Source organism: Lithobates pipiens, unplaced genomic scaffold (genome assembly GCF_037356315.1).
Source record: "Lithobates pipiens isolate NorthernLeopardFrog02 unplaced genomic scaffold, aLitPip1_a1.2 Scaffold_22, whole genome shotgun sequence".
Taxonomy (NCBI): Eukaryota; Metazoa; Chordata; class Amphibia; order Anura; family Ranidae; genus Lithobates; species Lithobates pipiens.
Window position 1 is genome coordinate 197,695,752 of NW_027507784.1, and position 18,857 is coordinate 197,714,608.

An 18,857-nucleotide genomic window follows, 5' to 3' on the forward strand; every position below is an offset into this window, starting at 1 on the left:
ATCAGGAATTCTTTACGCTGAAGAGTTCTTAATGACATTGGCTGTATGTTTGGGGTCGTTGTCCTGCTGCAGAATAAATTTGGAGCCAAATCACACACCTCGCTGATGGAATGGCATGATTTACAGATATCCGTCTATATTTCTCAGCATTGAGGACACCACTGATTGGGCAACGTTGAGGACTGTAGACGCAGAGGTCAGCCAAGAAAACGTAATGTAGCAGATATAAACACACATCATGCTTGCTTCCCTTCGACGTCCGATGGCCATCAGCACAGAACTGGCGGAAACCAGTGGGGCCCAGGTACACACATCTACTCTCCAGACAAGTCAGGCAAGAACTGGTCTTCATGGAAGAAATGCACAAAAAAAGCCTCAACTCCAATGTGAAAACAAGGCAAAGAGACTCAAGTATGCATACAAAAACATAGGAACTGGGGTGCAGAAAAATGGTAGCAAGTCCTCTGGATTGATGAGTCAAATTTTTAATTATTTGGCTGTAGCAGGAGGCAGTTTGTTTGCCAAAGGGCTGGGGAGCAGTCTAATGAGTGTCTGCAGGCAAGGCTGAAGCATTGTGATTACCTGCAAGTTTGCAGCTGCATTTCTGCAAATGGAGTGGGGAGATTTGGTCAGGATCAAGGGTGTCTTCAATGCTGAAATACAGGCAGATACTTATCAATCATGCCATACCATCAGGGAGGCATATGACTGGCCCCAAACTGATTATGTAGCAAGAAAAAAAAACAAAAACATACAGCAAACATCATTAGGAACCGTGATTTGAGGCAGCCTACATCCACAGAAGATCTGTTAATTCCCCAAGATGTTTGGAACAGCCTACCTGCCGAGTTCCACAAATATTAATTTTATTCGGATTTCTCTTCTGTTCATTTACTTTACATTTTGTCAATTGATAAAAAAATATTATATTAAACACTTTTAGAGCATTTTTTCACAGCTGCCTAAGACTTTTGTACAGTATTGTGTGTATAAAACACACATACACACACTTATGTTTTTTTTACATCAATGTAAAGTCCAGAATCAAGCATTGTATGGATGGAGAAGCATACATTTATGGCATGCATCAGCACTGGGTAGAAATAAATCCCGTTTGAGAGTTAAGTTATCTGAGATCAGCTAGTCAAGATGTTGGGAAGATGCAGAACTCAGAAGACTGGATGAAGACGAGCTAGTAATGGAGCCAACAGACATTGCATTGCTGAAGGAAGTTAAGGGTATGGGTGGATTTCCAATATGCTTTAAAGCAGAACTTCACTCTCTCAGTCAACACAGACTATTTTCAATCCTTATGCTGCTAACATTGGTAAATTGATAGGAAAGCATAGCATATTTTCTTGTTTGAATTTTTATTTTTTTACATTTATTCAGCTACTTTCTGGCTCCCAGGCCTAAGCAAATAAGAGAGCACTGTTTTATTGCGTATAATTGCACAGGTAGTAAACATTAGACTAGGCAAATGATATACATCCCAGGAATGTAGGGAGGCGGGGCGGACACTGAAAAATGAAGTCAGCTGACACCAATCGAGTGAAGGGGAGGGTCTCTCTCTCTCTCTCTCTCCCCATGAGGAAAGGCATCCCCGGAGGCATTCAAGTAAGTGACTGTCTGACAATTGGAATTGCAGTGCACTGTGCAATCGATGCATCCCAAGTCCTCCACCATCTCTGCTTCTAATGGCGCGTACACACGATCGAACTATGGTCCGTCGGACAATTCGCCCGTGTGTGGGCTCTGGCTGACTTTTTGTTCCCAAAAGTCCAGCGGACTTCGAAAGAAGTCTTGACTCAAAAATTGTCCGCCGGACTAATCCGCCCGTCTGTGTGCTAGTCCGCCAGACTTTTGAAATGAATGGACTTGCCCACAAACGGAGTAAAGTCCGTTCATTTCGACCGTGACTCCAGGTAGACAGGACTAGCGAAGGAAGTGAATGTCGCCGCCTCCATCGGCGAGATTGACACTTTGCGAGCCCCGTCGCCTGGTATGGATTTAAAGGGGAACCCCTACGCTGAAAAAACAGCGTGGGGGTCCCCCCAAAGTCCATAGCAGACCCCTATCCGAGCACGCAGCCTGACTGGTCAGGAAAGGGGGAGCAACCCCCCCACTCCTAAACTGTACCAGGCCGCATGGCACCTTGTCCCAATGTTGATGAGGACAAGGGCCTCTTTCCGATAACCCTGGTCATTGGTTGTCAGGGTCTGTGGGCAGGAGGGAGGGAGGGAGGAAGGAAGGAAGGAAAAAAAAAAAAAGGAAGGTAGAAGGTGACAGCAACAAGACCGGGCCAACGCTAGTAAAAGAGCTGTAAGAAAATAGTGGAGGCCTGGCAGAAGAAGTGAAAAGCGTGACAAGACCCCCAAAGTCGGAAGAAGACCCCCAAAGTCGGAAGAAGACCCCCAGATGACGGCGGTGGTGACGAAGGAGAAAGCCGGGGTCCTCCGCTAGTAAAAGAGCTAGCGGTAAAAGAGCAGAAGATAGCGAAGGAGCCCAGCGAGAAGACCCCGAAGTCCGAAGAAGACCCCCGGAGCTGTCTAGTAAAGTACTTTAAAAACCTGTGTTGTGTCTTTTTTATTAACACTTTTTCCCCCAGGTGAATGGGTAGTGGTACATCATACCCCATACTCATTCACATAGGGTAGGGGGGTCAGAATCTGGGGGCCCCCTTATTAAAGGGGGCTCCTGGATTCCGATAAGCCCCCCGCCCGCAGACTCCAACAACCAATGGCCAGGGCTGTCGGGAAGAAGCCCTTGTCCTCATTAACATGGGGACAAGGTGCTTTGGAGTGGGGGGGGGGGGTCGCAGGGCCCTCCTTCCCAAAAGCACCCCCCCATGTTAAGGGCACGCAGCCTGGTACGCTTGCTCATCCCCACCCTCTTTCCTGACCGGCCAGGCTGCGTGCTCGGACAAGGGTCTGCTATGGAGTTTGGGGGATCCCCCACACCGTTTTTTCGACGTAGGGGTTCCCCTTTGAATCCATACCAAGCGACGGGCTCCCAAGGTGTCAAACTTGCCGATGAAGGCGGCGACATGCATTTCCTTCGCTAGTCCCATCTATAGAATATTAAAAAAAAGTCACAGTTACTTGATGAGTAACTAATTACTTTTCCAATGTAGTGACAGAGTTACTAACGCAATTACTTTTTGAGAGAAGTAATTTGTAACTTAATTTACTTTTTTAAAGTAAGAGGACCAACACTGCCCAGGAGTCTTCAGGAGGGGAGGAGAGTGTTTTTTTTGTGGGTTTTTTTGTGTTGGGTAAGCACATCCTCCTGCCTGTATGCTTGCGCTAAGGGCAGATTGATTCCAGGAAGTAAATGCTACATAAATCATCTGCCCTTACTCAAGATAACCATGGCCAGAAATGCTAAGGGACGTTTTTCAATGTAATTTCTTAGCAAAATAAACCCAGCCCCCCTTCTCCTGCTTGGCTAACTGACTTTGTTTGACAGCGGCGGGAGTCAATGGCGCAGCTGCTGTGTCTCAACCAATCAGAAGCAGAGTCCCAGATGGACACTCGTGGACATCGCCGGAGAGAGATGGGGCTCAGTTAAGTAATTAGGGCAGTGATGGCAAACCTTGGCACCCCAGATGTTTTGGAACTACATTTCCCATGATGCTCAACTACACTGCAGAATGCATGAGCATCATGGCAAATGTAGTTCCAAAACATCTGGGGTGCCAAGGTTCGCCATTACTGAATTAGGGGGTGCTTGGGAGGCTGCTACACACAAGGTGTTTTAGCTTAATGCATAGAATGCATTAAGATAACAAACCTTCTGCCTTTACAACTCCTTAAAGATATAGATACAAAAAGGGAAAAAACACATACTGAGCTCATAGGTTTGTGTTAACATGTCCTTCTCATATATTATGTCGATGGGAACTGATGCAGATTTCAAATCTTCTTCATCTTCATCATCCTCGTCATCTTTTTTTCTTTTATATTCTTTAATCAGCTTGATACATCGGACCATAATGTCGGTACCTACATCAGATAAAAAACATTTTTACTTCCTGTAATTTCTATATTTTGCAGTACAGTACACAGGCAACTTATTCATACATCATGGTATATAGGCTCGTACCTTCAAGCAATTACACATAGGCAAGCTTTTGAGTATACATACGCCTCTCCCCTGGGACACTTCCCTAGAACGCTAACCCACTCTAATGCCCCATACACATGGTCGGACATTCCGACCACAAAATCTGTCTGATTTTTTTCCCATGGATTTTGGCTGAAACTTGTCTTGCATACACACGATCGCACAAAGTTGTCGTAAAATCCGATCGTTCAGAACAAGGTGACGTTATACACGCAAGACGGGGCTACGTGGAGGCCAGTAGTCAATAGCTTTCATCTCCAAATTTTTTCGGAGCATGCGTGCCACTTTGTGCGTTGGAATTCTCTACACACGATCGGAAAAAGTCTGATTGGATTTTGTTGTTGGAAAAATTTGGATCCAGTTCTCAAACTTTTTCCATCGGAAATTCTGACAGAAAAAGTCCGATAGAGCCCACACAAGATCTATTTTCCAACAACATAAGAAGACTTTTTCCATCGGAATTTCCGACCGTGTGAATGGGGCATAAGACCTCATACACACTTTTTGATTTTCTGCAGATTGTCTAGATTTACCAAAACCATATATTATGAGGTCAAAACTTAAGAGTTTCAATTTGTATGCAATCAGGCAGGCCCTTGCACTACATGAATTTGGTAAATCCGAAGACAAAAATCTGCAGAAAATCTAATGGTGTGTATGGAGTCTAATGCCGGGTATACACGATCGGAATTCCGGCCAAAAAAAGAACGAGAGCTTTTCATAGAAAAAGGCGACCGTGTGTATGCTCCATTGGAGTTTAGCTGTACAAATTTCCGCCAGCCAAAAATTGATAACATGTTCTCAATTTTCCAGACGGAAAAACTTCCTATCGGTAATTCCGATCATGTGTATGTAATTGCGACCAGCCAAAAATCACGCATGCTCAGATTCAACTACGAGACAGAAGCTATTGGCTACTGGCTATTGAACTTCCTTTTTCTAGTCACATCGTACGTGTTGTACGTCACAGCGTTATAAACGATCGGAATTTGATGTGACCATGTGTAGGCAAGACAGCTTGAGCCGAATTCCGTCGGAAAAACCATCAGAGCTTTTTCTGTCGAGAATTCCGATTGTGTGTACGTGACATTAGTCCTCAGTTTTGTAACAAGCAATGTAGTTAACAATGAGAGAGTTTAGGGAGGGTGGCCCGTGTCCTATCTACTATCCAAGATAAGGAATTTACAGGCAAGTCAAAATTCCTCTTATTTTAATTGTACAGTACCGGACAATTACGGCAAGTTTTTCACACACCATGGGAATACCAAAGCAATGCCATACAAGGTTGGGCAACAAAACAGGAGTTAAAAAAATACAGGTTCAGAGTGCCATAGCAAGAACCTTGAGGCTGAAAGCTGCATTAGCAAAAGACTGAACATGCACCCAGTAAAACATTTGAAAAGGGTATGAACAGGTAGTAGCCTTGCAGATTTGAGCATCGGAGACATGGTGCCAAAAGGCCCAGGATGTTTCAAGAAATCTGGCACAAGAGAAGGTGTTTTTTTGAGAGCATGAGCTCTAGAGATAAAATTCCCTATTTACCCAACAATGGTGGATTATGAAGAGGGGTGGGTGCCCCTTGTAAGGACCCGAGGAAAGGAGAAACAGTGGAACGTGTTTGTCTAAGCAAAGCAGTAGCTTTAAAAGGCTAAGTTTTTATTCTCTAAATTTCCACTTCACTATTTACCAATATACCATTAAAGCAGAGTTCCACCAAAAAATGTATCTTCTGCCTTTTGGGAATCCTCCCCACCTCCGTTGTCACATGTCTAAATACAGATATTTTACTCCCTCTTCCGGGCATAGATACCCATGCCACCCATGGGTTCAGTCCCCTCCCGCCACCCTCTGGTGCTTCTACCGACTTCTCCCTGCGATCAGCGAGCCGGAGAATGAAATTGGTTGCCGCCGAAAGTTGAGAATAGAGATTTCTGGTGACCAGATGGTCCCCAGTCATCTTTATGACACCAATTCCCAGGAGCAGAATTAAACCATGCAGGGGACATGGCTAGAAAGGCTAAGACCGTTTATTTTTTGATCTCAGCCTTTCCAGCATGAAGGAGAGATGCGGGGTTTTACAGACCCCACATCTTTCCATAAAGAGGACCTGTAATGCACTATTTTTATTACAAAAGATGTTTACATTCCTTGTAATAGGAATAAAAGTGAGAAAAAGTGTAAAAAAAAAAAAAAAAAAAAAAAACCATAAAAAAAAAATTAAAGCACCCCCGTCCCCGCATAAACAGAAACAAACACATACACAAGTCATATGCACATATGTAATCAGCGTTCAAATCACATATGTGAGGCATCACTGCGTGTGTCAGAGCAAGCACACCATTTCTAGCCCAGGACCTCCTCTAACTCTAAGCAAGTAACCTGTAAACATTTTTAAAGCATCGCCTATTTAAGTACCAAAGTTTGGCGCCATTCCACGAGTGTGCGCAATTTTAAAGCGTGACACGTTGGGGATCTACTTGGCGTATCATCATCTTTCACATTATACAAAATAATTGTTATATTGGTAAATGTACCATTTTATTTTTTTAAATTCATGAAATCGTTTTTCTTTTTCTTAAACGCGTTTGAAAAACCGATGCGCAAAGGCCACGTGACATAAAAAGTTGCAACGGCCGCCATTTTATTCCCTAGGGTCTCTGCTAAAAAAAAATATATAAATATCTATAATGTTTGGGTGTTCTGAGTAATTTCCTAGAAAATAAATTATGATTTTTACATGTAGGAATAAAGTGCCAGAACAAGCAGTTTACACTATAAAAGACACCATGTTTGTGATTTATATGTTCATTAAATGCTGAGGACTGGAGAGCTGGAAACTATATCTGCATGCTGACTGGCTGCACTAAAAAGTGTTTACTTACCTCCTTTTCATTAATGAGGTCTGTGTTACAAGTTGTTCAGGGTGTTTTGGACATGTTTGTATACACTGAAGAATTGCTCAAATTCACAAATTTGCCAGATCAAGATAAAAACAAAAACAATTCTCTTTTAGGCCCCTTTCACATGGGACGGATCCGTATTGATCCGCCCCATGATGATCCACTTGCTCAGCGGGGATCGCTCCGTTTATCCCCACTGAGCCGGCCGGTGACAGGGCGGTCACGGCACACTGTGCAGGGACCACCCTGTCAGCTCTCCGCTCTCCTCTATGGGGGATCGGGTGAACACGGACCGTCTGTCCGTGTTCATCCGATCCGCTCTGCAGACGGATAGAGAAATAGGATTTTCCTCCGTCTGCAGAATAGGACAATAGCGGAGATGGACGATATCAGGTGTCTGCGGATGTTCATCAGCAGACACCCGCTACCCCATACGAATGCATGCATGAACGTATTTCATCCGCAAACGGATGGATGAAATACGGACATACGTTCCGCATGTGTGAAAGGGGCCTTAATCACTTCATTTTTCACATGCGTGGCATTTGAGACTTTATTTAGGACTTATTTTTATTTGCAATATTACGTTTTGCTGTCTTTTTTTTTTTATCTTTATTTTTATTTTTTTCCCATCAATGTACAAAAATAGTAAGAAACACATTATTCCCATTTACAAACATTTCTGAATACCTTCTTAATTTATACATGCTCCCTCTAAACCTTAAAATTCCCTTCTGTCTTCCCACGCCCCCTCCCTACCCCCCCTCCTACCCTTCCTTGCAGGTTTCTCCTGGGATTAATGATTAAATCATCTTTTTCATATTTTTCCTTAATATTATTGTGTTATTTCCTCAACATATCTCCATGATTTTTTAAATTTTTCCCAGGGTTCCCATTTCCCAACACCGCCCTCTTTTACTGTTAAGTCCTCTCCCCCTTCATTAAAACATTCCATGTTTTGTATTTCATTTACTCGGAAGATCCAATCCTGTATTTTAGGGCTCTCCTATCTCCATTTTTTCGGAATTAAACCTTTCGCGGTGTCAAGCAGTATGGGGATTAGCGAGGATTTATATTGCTTTATGGGTTCGTCTGTCCCATGGAATAAAACAATCCATGGGTCTTCTCTTATTTCTTTTTTAGTTGCAACTTTTATTATATCAATAATCTTCCTCCAATATTTTTTAATAATGGGACAGTCCCACCAAATGTGGCCCATATTCCCAATTTTCTTACATCCCCGCCGGCAATCCGAGGATTGTTCAACTCCAAATTTGCTCAATTTATCAGGGGTGGCATATCACCTTGCTAGGCATTTATAATTCGTCTCTATCAGTTTATTATCCACCACCGCACAGTGAACTAATTTAAAAATTTTCTTTCTAGTTTGAGTGCTACACTGTGACCCCAACTCATTTTCCCATTTTTTGATAAACCCCGGGTCCTCCAGTTCGTCCCCCTCTGAGAGTATTTTATATATTCGAGCCATGTTATTTTTTGATTTTTCTCTCCGACAAAGCCGTTCAAAGTGCCTTAGTTCTTCACTTCGTACTGGATGGGGAAGCTTTGCGACAAACTGACGTAACTGGAGGAACCGCTATGCATCAATCCTCAAATTCAGTATCCTCCCTCAGTGCTTGAAAAGTGACCAACTTACCCTTAACTAATATATCTTTTAATTGTGCACTATTTTTTATTATCCCATTACCCCCCACTTCCTGTTTTCCAGGTTAAAAATAATCATTTTCGTTCCAAAAAATCAAATGGGAATTATAACCCCATTTATTTTGTGTATGGATTCGATCCCAGGTTTTGAGTGCATATCGTGTTATTTCATGTGTGTTAGGACCTATTGGCCTATATTGTGGAGGGTTCCATATTATTCTCCCTAATTGTGCTTGACATATTGCATTCTCTAAACTAACCCAGCTCTTACCGTTTACATCTTTCGCCCACTCCGCCACCCGTGAGAGTACCACTGCATTATGATATCTTTTCAAATCCGGGACCGCTAACCCCCCTTGTTTTTTCCCCCCCTTAACACCGCAAAAGCAATTCTCGGCTTTTTATATTGCCATATGTACTTAGAAATTAATTTTCTTAATATTCTAAAAAAGGCCAAAGAGAGTGAAATGGGCAACATTTGGAACTTATATATGATCTTCGGGACCAAAATCATTTTAACCACGTTTATCCATCCTAACCACGAGAGAGGACTAGTTGAAATTTGTTTTTATTTCTCTTAATTTCATCTAATAATGGGATGTAGTTATTCATGTATATTTTCCTAATAGTATCTGAGAGGAAAACTCCCAGGTATTTGATCTCCTTACGCCAGGGGAAGTGGAATTCTGCTCGGAGTCTCACCTCCTCCTGATTGCTAATATTAATATTTAGAGCTTCGGACTTGCCAAGGTTTATCTTCAAATTTGATATTTTACCAAATTTTTCCAGCGTCCTTAGCAAGTTCGGAATCGTTATCCTAGGGTTGGTGATGAAAAAAAGCACATCATACGCATATGCTGTGAGTTTGTGCTCATCCTCCCCCACCCTAATCCCCTTTATATCTGGGTGGTTTCGGATAGAGGCCAATAACGGTTCGAGAGATAGCGCAAACAGAAGGGGTGATAATGGGCACCCCTGTCTGGTGCCGTTTCCCATTTGGAGTTGTGCAGATGCTTCTCCGTTACCCTTTACCGCAGCCTGCGGATGGTTATAGAGTACTTTAATCCATTGGATCATCCTCGGGCCCATACCCATAACTTCTAGAGTTTCTATCATGAGTCCCCAGTCTACCCTGTCGAATGCTTTCTCGGCATCCATTGACAGGAATAGACCTGGGGACCCATTGTTTTTTAGGGCCTGGAGAAGGAGCAATGCCCTCACCCCATTATCCCTACCTTCTCTCTCGGGTATGAATCCGACTTGATCCGGATGTACCAATTCTGTCATTTTTTCCTTTAGTCTAGACGCCAAAACGTTAGCGTATAGCTTTGTATCTGTATTCAATAAGGCTATCGGCCTATAATTAGAGCAGAGCAAGTGATCCTTGCCCTCCTTCGGGATTAACGTAATTTTAGCACACAGGGCCTCTCCTCCCATTTCGTATTTTGTACCTAATCCATTTATATATTTATTTACAGAGTTTAGGGACCAAGATCTCCTTGTATTTTTTTTTATAGTAGGAGATCGTATACCCGTCTGGGCCTGGGCTTTTACCTGATGCCGTTTCTTTTAGTGCATTATGGGATTTCCTCTTCTGTGATGGGTCTATCCATATTATGTCTATCACTATCTAATAAACGCGGTAATTTTGCTTTGTACAAAAATTCTTAGATTTTTTTTACCTTTTCCCCTTTCCCCTGTATCCCTTTCTGGCCTACATTATACAGGGCTTCATAATATTGCTTAAATACTTCCGCAATTTCCCTAGTTGTATGAACCATCTTCCCATTCTTATCCTGAATTTTTTCAATAAAATTAATCTCTCTCTTTTCACCTGTCTCGCTAAATATTTACCTGTTTTGTTTTCCCCATAGTATCTCTCTCTGGCTCTCCCCTCTAATACCCTCCTTGCTTTCCGGTCATACATATCTTTAAGTTCCTCTCTCTTATTGATCAATTGATGAAAGAGTTCCTGTTGTCGGCTCTTTTGTTTTTTATGTTCCTGCTCCAATCTGTGGACCTCCTTTATCAATTTCTCCCTTTTCTCTATTCTTTCCTTTTTTTTTCTTGCCCCTATGGAGATGAGGATACCTCTAACATAAGCTTTATGTCCCTCCCATAGGGAAGCACCTGTCGCCTCACCAGTGTCATTCGTCGAAAAATAGAATTCTCTTTCTGTATTGTTTCTGCGATTTTATTATCCTGTAAAAAGGTTCTCATTTAATTGCCAGGTAAACGGATGTCTATGTATTCCAGGTATCCTCATCTTCATTGTCACTGGGGAGTGATCTGACAGACACTATTCCTATCTTTGTTTCCAACACTGTCTCCAACAATCTATGGTCAACCATTATGTAATCCAGCCTGGAGTGCGTTTTGCTGTCTTATCTACTTTCAATGTTTGAAGTGTGGAGTGCTTCACTTTTATTTAACTGGATGTTTTGAACTGTCAAGTAGTGGAAGACCCCTTTCCAGAAAGTCTTTTTGTCTGAAATGTGTCTAGGATGAAGCCCAGATACTAGTCTAGGAACATGGAAGGCTGCAGATCAGAGTTTGAGGTTGATCACCCAGTCAAAGGCCTGAAGCAGTTGAATTGTCTTTTGGAGATTTTGTAAAAGTTGCAAGGGAGACGCAACCTTTAGGAGAAGGTCATCTAGATAGCCAGTCACTTGGACACCCTGAGCTCTGAGAAGGGCAAGCAAGGGTGACAAGATCTTTGTAAACACCTTGGGAGCAGAGGCCAGGCCGAAAGGTAACGAGACAAAGTCATTGTCTGTCACTGTAAAGCATAGAAAATGCTGATGTGGAGGGTACATGGGAGATGTATAGATAAGCACCTTGGATGTCCACGGATACCATGTGTTCCCCTTGTTTCAGATAAGCGATTACTGACATTACGGATTTCATATAAAATTTTGGAAAGAAAAAAAACAAACAAAAAAAAAAAAACTCTCCCTACCCCACTCCTCCCATCTCGGCGCTATGGAATAATAGGAAGCTTCCACACAGGCAATGATAAATAAACATGGATAGCAATGAAATTAGTAAGATAAAAAAAAATCTTTCGATCAGCAGCCACTTAAAAAAAAGTTGTACATACAAAAAATAGATGTAAAATTTGAAACTCTAAATCTGGACAGAAAGGCAGGGATCTTCTGTGGAAGTTAAACTGGACTATACTATGTGGAGTCTTTTTCCATGCTCTTGGCCTTTGAAGTTGCCAATAAGGACATCCCATAGAGATATTTGGAGTGAATATACTGCTTGATGCTGTTTGAGGCATGTTAATCCCCTGGCTCTGGTGAGTTCAAACCCCTTGAGGGCATGTGGAACACGTGGAAGAAATTTCTGGTGAAAGGTGCACTCAAATATCTAAGTGTGTGACCACTGGTGTGACATCCACCTGAGACGGAGCTCTGACCAATTACATTTTAGCAAAAGGTTTGAGACGTTTGCACTGTAAAGCAAACGCATGCCAAACATTAAAATTGCTTTACAGACACTCTCCTTCCAATCTGACAGAGCTTGAGCTATTTTGCAAAGAAGAATAGGCAAAATTTTCACTCTAGTAGGATTGCACCGATGACACTTTAAGACTGAGTACAAGTACCAATACTTTTTTCAAGTACTCGTCGATATCGATTACCAATATATATATATATATATATATATATATATATATATATATTTTATTTATTTACGTTTTTTATTAATATTCCATGGTAAAAATGTGCATACAAACTTTACAGAGAGGCGGTAATACAGCAGTACATTCCATTACTCTAATAGTATGTATGTGCCTCAGTATATAGGCATATAAATCAACTGTGGGTTGGCATATTGATACTAACAAACATCACTGGTAGCAAGAACAGATATTAAACATCAACATAGGAGGTATACACTGTGAAGTGGATAGGCAATCACACTAGTGGATTGTAATAGTGGCAACAAACTACTTTCACAATTCTAAGTATCGTGTGTGCCTATCAACAATATATAAGGTAAAATAGAAAGCGTACGATGCAGAACAGAACAGACAACATTTGACTTTTCAATAGGTAAGGCTGGTTCCAGGCTTATGCAAGCTGAGTGCTTCTTGGATCTTTGATCCATGGATCCCAGTCCCTGAGGAATTTATGTGTAGTAAGGTGAGCTTTGGAGAAACTGCTCCATTTTAAAGTTGGAGTTTACTATGGCAATTACTTCTTGGATATCGGGAGGTTGAGAGTTTTTCCATTTTCTTGCGAGTGCTAACCTTGCAGCGATAAGAATATGAGTGGATACTGTTTGAAGTTTTTTTGGCCAGGATGGGATCATTAAACCTAGAAGGTCTGTGGGCGATAAGGTCGTTGTAGTGTGGGTGATCGATTGAAGAACAGTCCATATTTGGGTCCAAAAGTCCTTAAGACTCGGCCAGTCCCACCAGATGTGAAAAAGAGATCCTGGGGATCCACATCCTCTCTAGCAAGTGTGACACGTTGGGGAAGATCTTATCAAGTCTGTTGGGTGTATAATACCAGTGTTGGAAGAGCTTTTGTAAAGATTCCCAGTCTGCCATACAATGCGAAAGCTTGGCAGGTAAGGAGAGAGCACAGTACCACACACTGTTAGTTGGGCTAGACGGAATATGTTCGGCCCATTTCAGGATTTGAGATTGGAGTGGATCCTCTGTAGGTCGAGACAGCTCTTTATATATGTGCGAAATGCCTTTACATGCATGACCCTTTATGGTGAAATACGTAAGCGTGCTGTGCAGGATTCTGTCTTGGTTCTTCCACTGTATTTTGTAGATTAAGGATCTGATCCTTAAGTAGATATAGAAGGATTTCGAAGAGATGCCGTAGGAGGATTGGAGATCTGCAAAAGATCTTAAGATGTGGAGAAAATTTTTCAGAGATCGATGATGCCTGCGTCGATCCATGGTTGTATTGGAAGGTCGGGGAGAACGAGCGTGAGCGCCTGAGTTGGGACAAATTGTAGTATGGAATAGGGTAGACCTTTCGACACTTGGGGAAGTTAAGTCCACACTCTTAGGGAGGAATGGTATTGGAAGAGTGCGGAAGATATATAAAATATGCTGTAACAAACATTTTAGCTAAAGCAATCCTACCGGCCCATGACACAAATGGGTGATTCATTTCATTGGACAATTTATGAAGCTTTTCTACTAGGGCTGCTAAATTGATGCGCAGGAGAGGTGTGCTAGGCGTAGTTAGATGAATTCCCAAGTAAGTCAGAGATGCGTTCTTAGACCATGAAAAGGGGGAGGTTGTAGAGATTTGTTGTATAGTCGACTTGTCTAAACCTAAAGCTAGCATAAAGGATTTTCTGTGGTTCACTTTATATAAAGAAATCATGCTAAATTGATCTAGGATCTGTTGTACTTCAACCAACGACTGTTGCGGGTCAGAGACTGCGATTATCACGTCATCTGCATATAGGCCTATTTTATGTTCTGTTGAACCTATTGTGATGCCTTTAATTTTGGGTTCAGATCGGATCCGTTGGGCAAGAGGTTCCAGGACCATGGAAAAAATTAAGAGCGAAAGAGGGCATCCCTGGCATGTGCCATTAGTAATATAGAAAGGGTCCGATATTACTCCCGAGGTCCAAACTCGTGGACTGGGATTTGTGTAGAGGCAAAGGATTGTGTGTAGGAGCGTGCCCGAAATGCCAAACTTTTAGGACAGCATCTAGGTATTTCCAGTGTATTCTATCAAATGCCTTCTCTGCATCCAGAGAGAGGAGCAGAGAAGGCAATAAATCGTCTGGTTCCGTCTGAAGTTGGTCTTCCAGGTATGAATCCCACCTGATCTATATGGGTCAGTTGGGCCATTACCGTGGAGAGTCGGAGAGCTAGTAATTTGGCGTATAATTTGGTGTCTGTGTTTAACAGCGAAATGGGTCTAAAGTTTCCTGGGGTGTCCGAAGGTTTACCTGGTTTGGGGAGAGTTACTGAGGGCTTCTAGGCATTCGTTTGGCATTGTGCCCGAGGATTGATATCGATTGAATGTGTTGCACAGATGAGGGGAGAGGATGTCAGTGAAATGTTTATAATATTCGTTAACGAATCCGTCTGGGCCCGATGCTTTGTGTAGAGGAAGCGATTTGAATTTGAATTTCGGTTTGTGAAAATGGGGCAGATAGTTCTTGTAGTTGCGTTGGTGTCAATGATGGTAGTTGAACAGAAGCAAGAAAAGTGTCAATTTCCTCCGTATCTATCGGAGGTCCTGAGACTCTTTTGGAGGTTATAGAGGTTTGAGTAAAAGGACGCAAACGTATTGGCTATGTCCAATGGACTGGTCATGCGTGCCCCTTAAGAGTTTAGGAGGTATGGGATTTTAGAACGTCGCTGCTGCTGTTTAATTTGTATGGCCAGGAAGGCTCCAGATTTATTGCTGAAGGCGTATGATTTTAGTTTTAGTCTTTTGATGTAGTAGTCAAATTTATGGTGTAGCAGTTCAGAGTTTGCGTGTAAGGTCTCGGAGGGACTCTAGCGTCATTTTAGTAGGCGTGGTCTTGTTGACTATTTCTAGGGATTTGATTTGTTGTAAAATCGTGTCTATTTCTACAGCTTGTCTCCTGCGCTCTTGAGCACCTAATTTAATAAAGAGCCCTCGTAGAAAAGCTTTGTGGGCCAACCAAACTGTGGCTTGATTAGCCACTGGTGCACAATTGTTCTCAAAGAAACTCTCAATCTCGGATTTAATTTTGTTTTCGTATCTCGGATTGGTGAGCAGGGATGAGTTCATGCGCCATACAGAATGATTAGTGGGGCATTGCTGGGGGAACATAACCAAGGAAATTGGTGCATGGTCCGGCCACGCGATTGTGCCAATGCGGGAGTCTGAGGTGGACAATAGAGCTTTGTTTGTGAGAAAGAGGTCAATCCGAGAGTAAGAGTTGCCAGGGTGGGAATAAAATGTGTAGTCGCGTTCAACATCATGCGCACACCTCCATGGGTCATAGAGACTTTCAGTTCTATGAATATGGAGAGAACTGAGGTCTCCCTCCTGCTAGGGTTGGTGGAGTCTAGAGTGGGATCAGGGATGTCGTTGAAATCGCCACAGATAATTAGTGAAATTTGGTCCTGAGTTGTTTGTAGAATTTTTTCTGGGATGTGTTGGGCACATAGACATTCACCAAGGTTATTGGGCGATTGTCGATCGTGGCTGACATAATTATAAGCCTGCCCTCCTCATCCGTGTCAATTTGGTGTGGGATAAAGGTCAGGTTAAAACTGAAGGCCATCATTACTCCACATTTTTTTTGTAATTATTGGAGAAGAAATAATGGGAGTATTTTTTATGTACGCATCTTGGTGGTTTAGACTTTGCAAAATGTGTTTCTTGTACACATAGTATATCTGCCTGTTGCGCACATGCTTCCTTCCAGAGATTTCTTTTGAAAGGGGAATTAAGCCCCTTGGCATTAAGGGACAGTATTTTGATTGGCATAATGATGAGACTCCGGACAATGCACAGGTGTTGAACGCGATCACAATACGTACACAGAAGAGTATCACAAAAATCAGATATAGTCAACCTTACTCTTTAACATACACACTATACAGATTGTTAGCTCCCCCTTGCTAGGCCAAGAGGGAGTAAGCGTGATCGCCTAGTGCGTATGTATTCTAAAGCAAACAATCCTTAGAATCCGGTAGTTCGTTCTGAGAGTAATAGATACCAGTAGGTGATCGTTATGAGAGAGAAAAAAAAAAAAAAAAAAAGGAACACATAAAACAAACTTGTAGAACACCTGAGTTATAGAAAAGTACTTACTGGAGTGTGCTTGGCACACTCTAACTCGGTGGGGGGGTGAAAACAGGTAGGTCGCCCAGACAGTCCTAATAACGCTTGGGACAAAGTCCCTCGTAAGGGACATCAGGCTTTGTTGGTCTTGTTTGGAAACTGTCTAGGGAGAGGAGGTGATGTTGCAGGGTGTTTGTCCGAGTTGCGAGAAGTTGCGCGGATAGGAAGCAGGCCCCAATTAGTCAACTTTTTGTATCCATCTTTGGGGGATAGGATCGGCACGATTTTTTGTTGATGGGTAATTAGGAGTTTTGTGGGGTACCCCCAGCGATATGTGATTTTGTTTTGTAGTACAGACGTGACCGGTGTAAATGCTCTTCGGAGCTCCATGGTGGCGGGTGATAAATCAGCAAAGAGAGATATTTTGACGTAGGGAGCCGGCAGGGTTCTGAGATTTCTGGCTGCATGGAGGAGTTGTGTCTTAATCTGAAAAAAGTGGATCCTGGCTAGGACATCTCGGGGTGTTTCAGCTGGGAGGTGTTCCGGTTTTGCGATTCTGTCAATAATTATGTCTTGAGGGGTGAGGTTAGGAAGCAGGGTAAAGGAAGAGTTGCTGTAGGTATTTTTGAAGCTCACACATATACATACATATACACACACACACACATACGCGAATACATAAGCGCACTATTCCCTTGGGAGCTGCTAGCAGTTCGTACAGTACGGCTGGTTTAACCCCCGCTTCTTCCACCCCCGCTGTAGTAAAGCACAGACACGTGTAGAACAGTTCAAAACTGACTTTATTCCAGATTTCGGCGGGCGCTATCACCTCAGTGATGCATAGATATACATTGCCTCTGGGTTGAAATGTACAAACTTGAGCTTTAGTCCAGATTCCGGCAGGTAATATCACCGCAGTGATGCACAGAATAGTAGTTGCCACTGGATTAGAATATGTGTGAGTGAATAGTCCCTCTCCTTTATTGAGCTGACTCGCATGCCCCTCTGAAAAATCCAAGCGGCTACTGACCGGTCTATTAAGATCAGGTCGTCCAGGTATGTTATTATTGATATACCTTGAGCCCTTAATCTGGCCAGAGGAAGGGCCAGAAGTTTTGTAAAAACCCAGGGTGCAGTAACTAGACTGAAAGGCAAGGCTACAAACTGAAAATAAAGTTTTTCTACTTTGAAAACGCAGATACTTCAGGTGAGCGGGGAAACTAGGCACATGCAGGTATGCATCCTTGATGTTGATTGATGCCAGAAGCTCTCCCCCTGGTAGGATGGAGACTACTGATCGGATTGATTCCATGTGAAAAGAAAAAATTTTCAGGAACTGGTTTAGATCTTTGAGATCTAGAATGGGTCTGACATCCCCATTTGGTTTTGGTACCGTGAAAAGGTTTGAATAAAACCCTGACCCCTGCTGTTCCACAGGGACCATCATGATCACTTTTTGAGACAAAAGTCGGTCTAACGCTAGAAAGACTTTTTTCTCTGGATCTTTGGGGACATTTGACCTGAGTAAACGGGAATTCTCGTAACACGAGTTTGTAACCTAGAGCTATTGTGGAGACTACCCATCTGTCACAAAATTCTTCCAGCCAGACCTTTGAGAACTGCAGGGTTTCTTCCCTCAGGACCTTTTTTGTCCCTGGGGTTGACCCGGAGGTTTACCTATTGAACCTGAAGGTGGAGGCCGTCACATCTGCCTGGAGGCTGATGTCCCTGGCACCAAAGAGTAAGTTTAAATGAGAGACGTTTACTCTTTCTTAACTGGTAAAAGTGTACTTTTCCCGCTTGATATTTCTTGGATATATTTGTCCAAATCCTCTCCAAAGAGCTTTTTACCACGGAAAGGAAAACCGGCCAGGAGCTTTTGGCATAGTGGTTCGGCTAACCAACTTTTCACCCATAAGATTCCACGCATATGCACCAACCCAAGCGTAAGGCGAGAGGCTTGAAGAATAGAATCTCTAATTGCATCAATTGCAAAGCACAAAGCCGCTGGCAGCTCAGATAATTCCTGGCCCTGCTGTTCCAGGACAACCTTGAGTACCTATTTTAACTGGTCTCTCGGACTGACATACCGCAATTGCCACCACTGCAGGTTGAGCCACTGAACCTGCAAGGGAAAAAATGTTTAGCAGGAATTCCAGTTTTTTAATCAGTTAGATCATTAAGCATTTGCGCATTGTCAACCGGACTTTTATTCACAGAGGATATAGCAGCGTTAATTGCTGGTATACTCCACGTCTTTTTTTTTTTGTAATCAAGATAAAATTTATTGAGCATAATAAGTAGGATATACATAGAGGTAATCAGTGCAACTGGCACTACACCAACGAATCTATCCATTCGATATACGTAAACATATGGCATAAAACAAAGGACACTTAGTGCTGCATAG

At 42.6% G+C, this 18,857-nt stretch overlaps 1 protein-coding gene across 2 annotated transcripts in view; it reads right to left on the bottom strand.

The window, feature by feature from the left end:
- GTF3C1 (general transcription factor IIIC subunit 1) overlaps positions 1 to 18,857 on the bottom strand; it is a 377,991-nt gene that overhangs the window by 285,236 nt on the left and 73,898 nt on the right. For both annotated transcript variants that reach the window (XM_077448810.1, XM_077448811.1), the window contains exon 7: positions 3,849 to 4,004. In XM_077448810.1, coding sequence (XP_077304936.1) covers positions 3,849 to 4,004 — 156 coding nt within the window. The remainder of the gene's footprint in view (positions 1 to 3,848; positions 4,005 to 18,857) is intronic.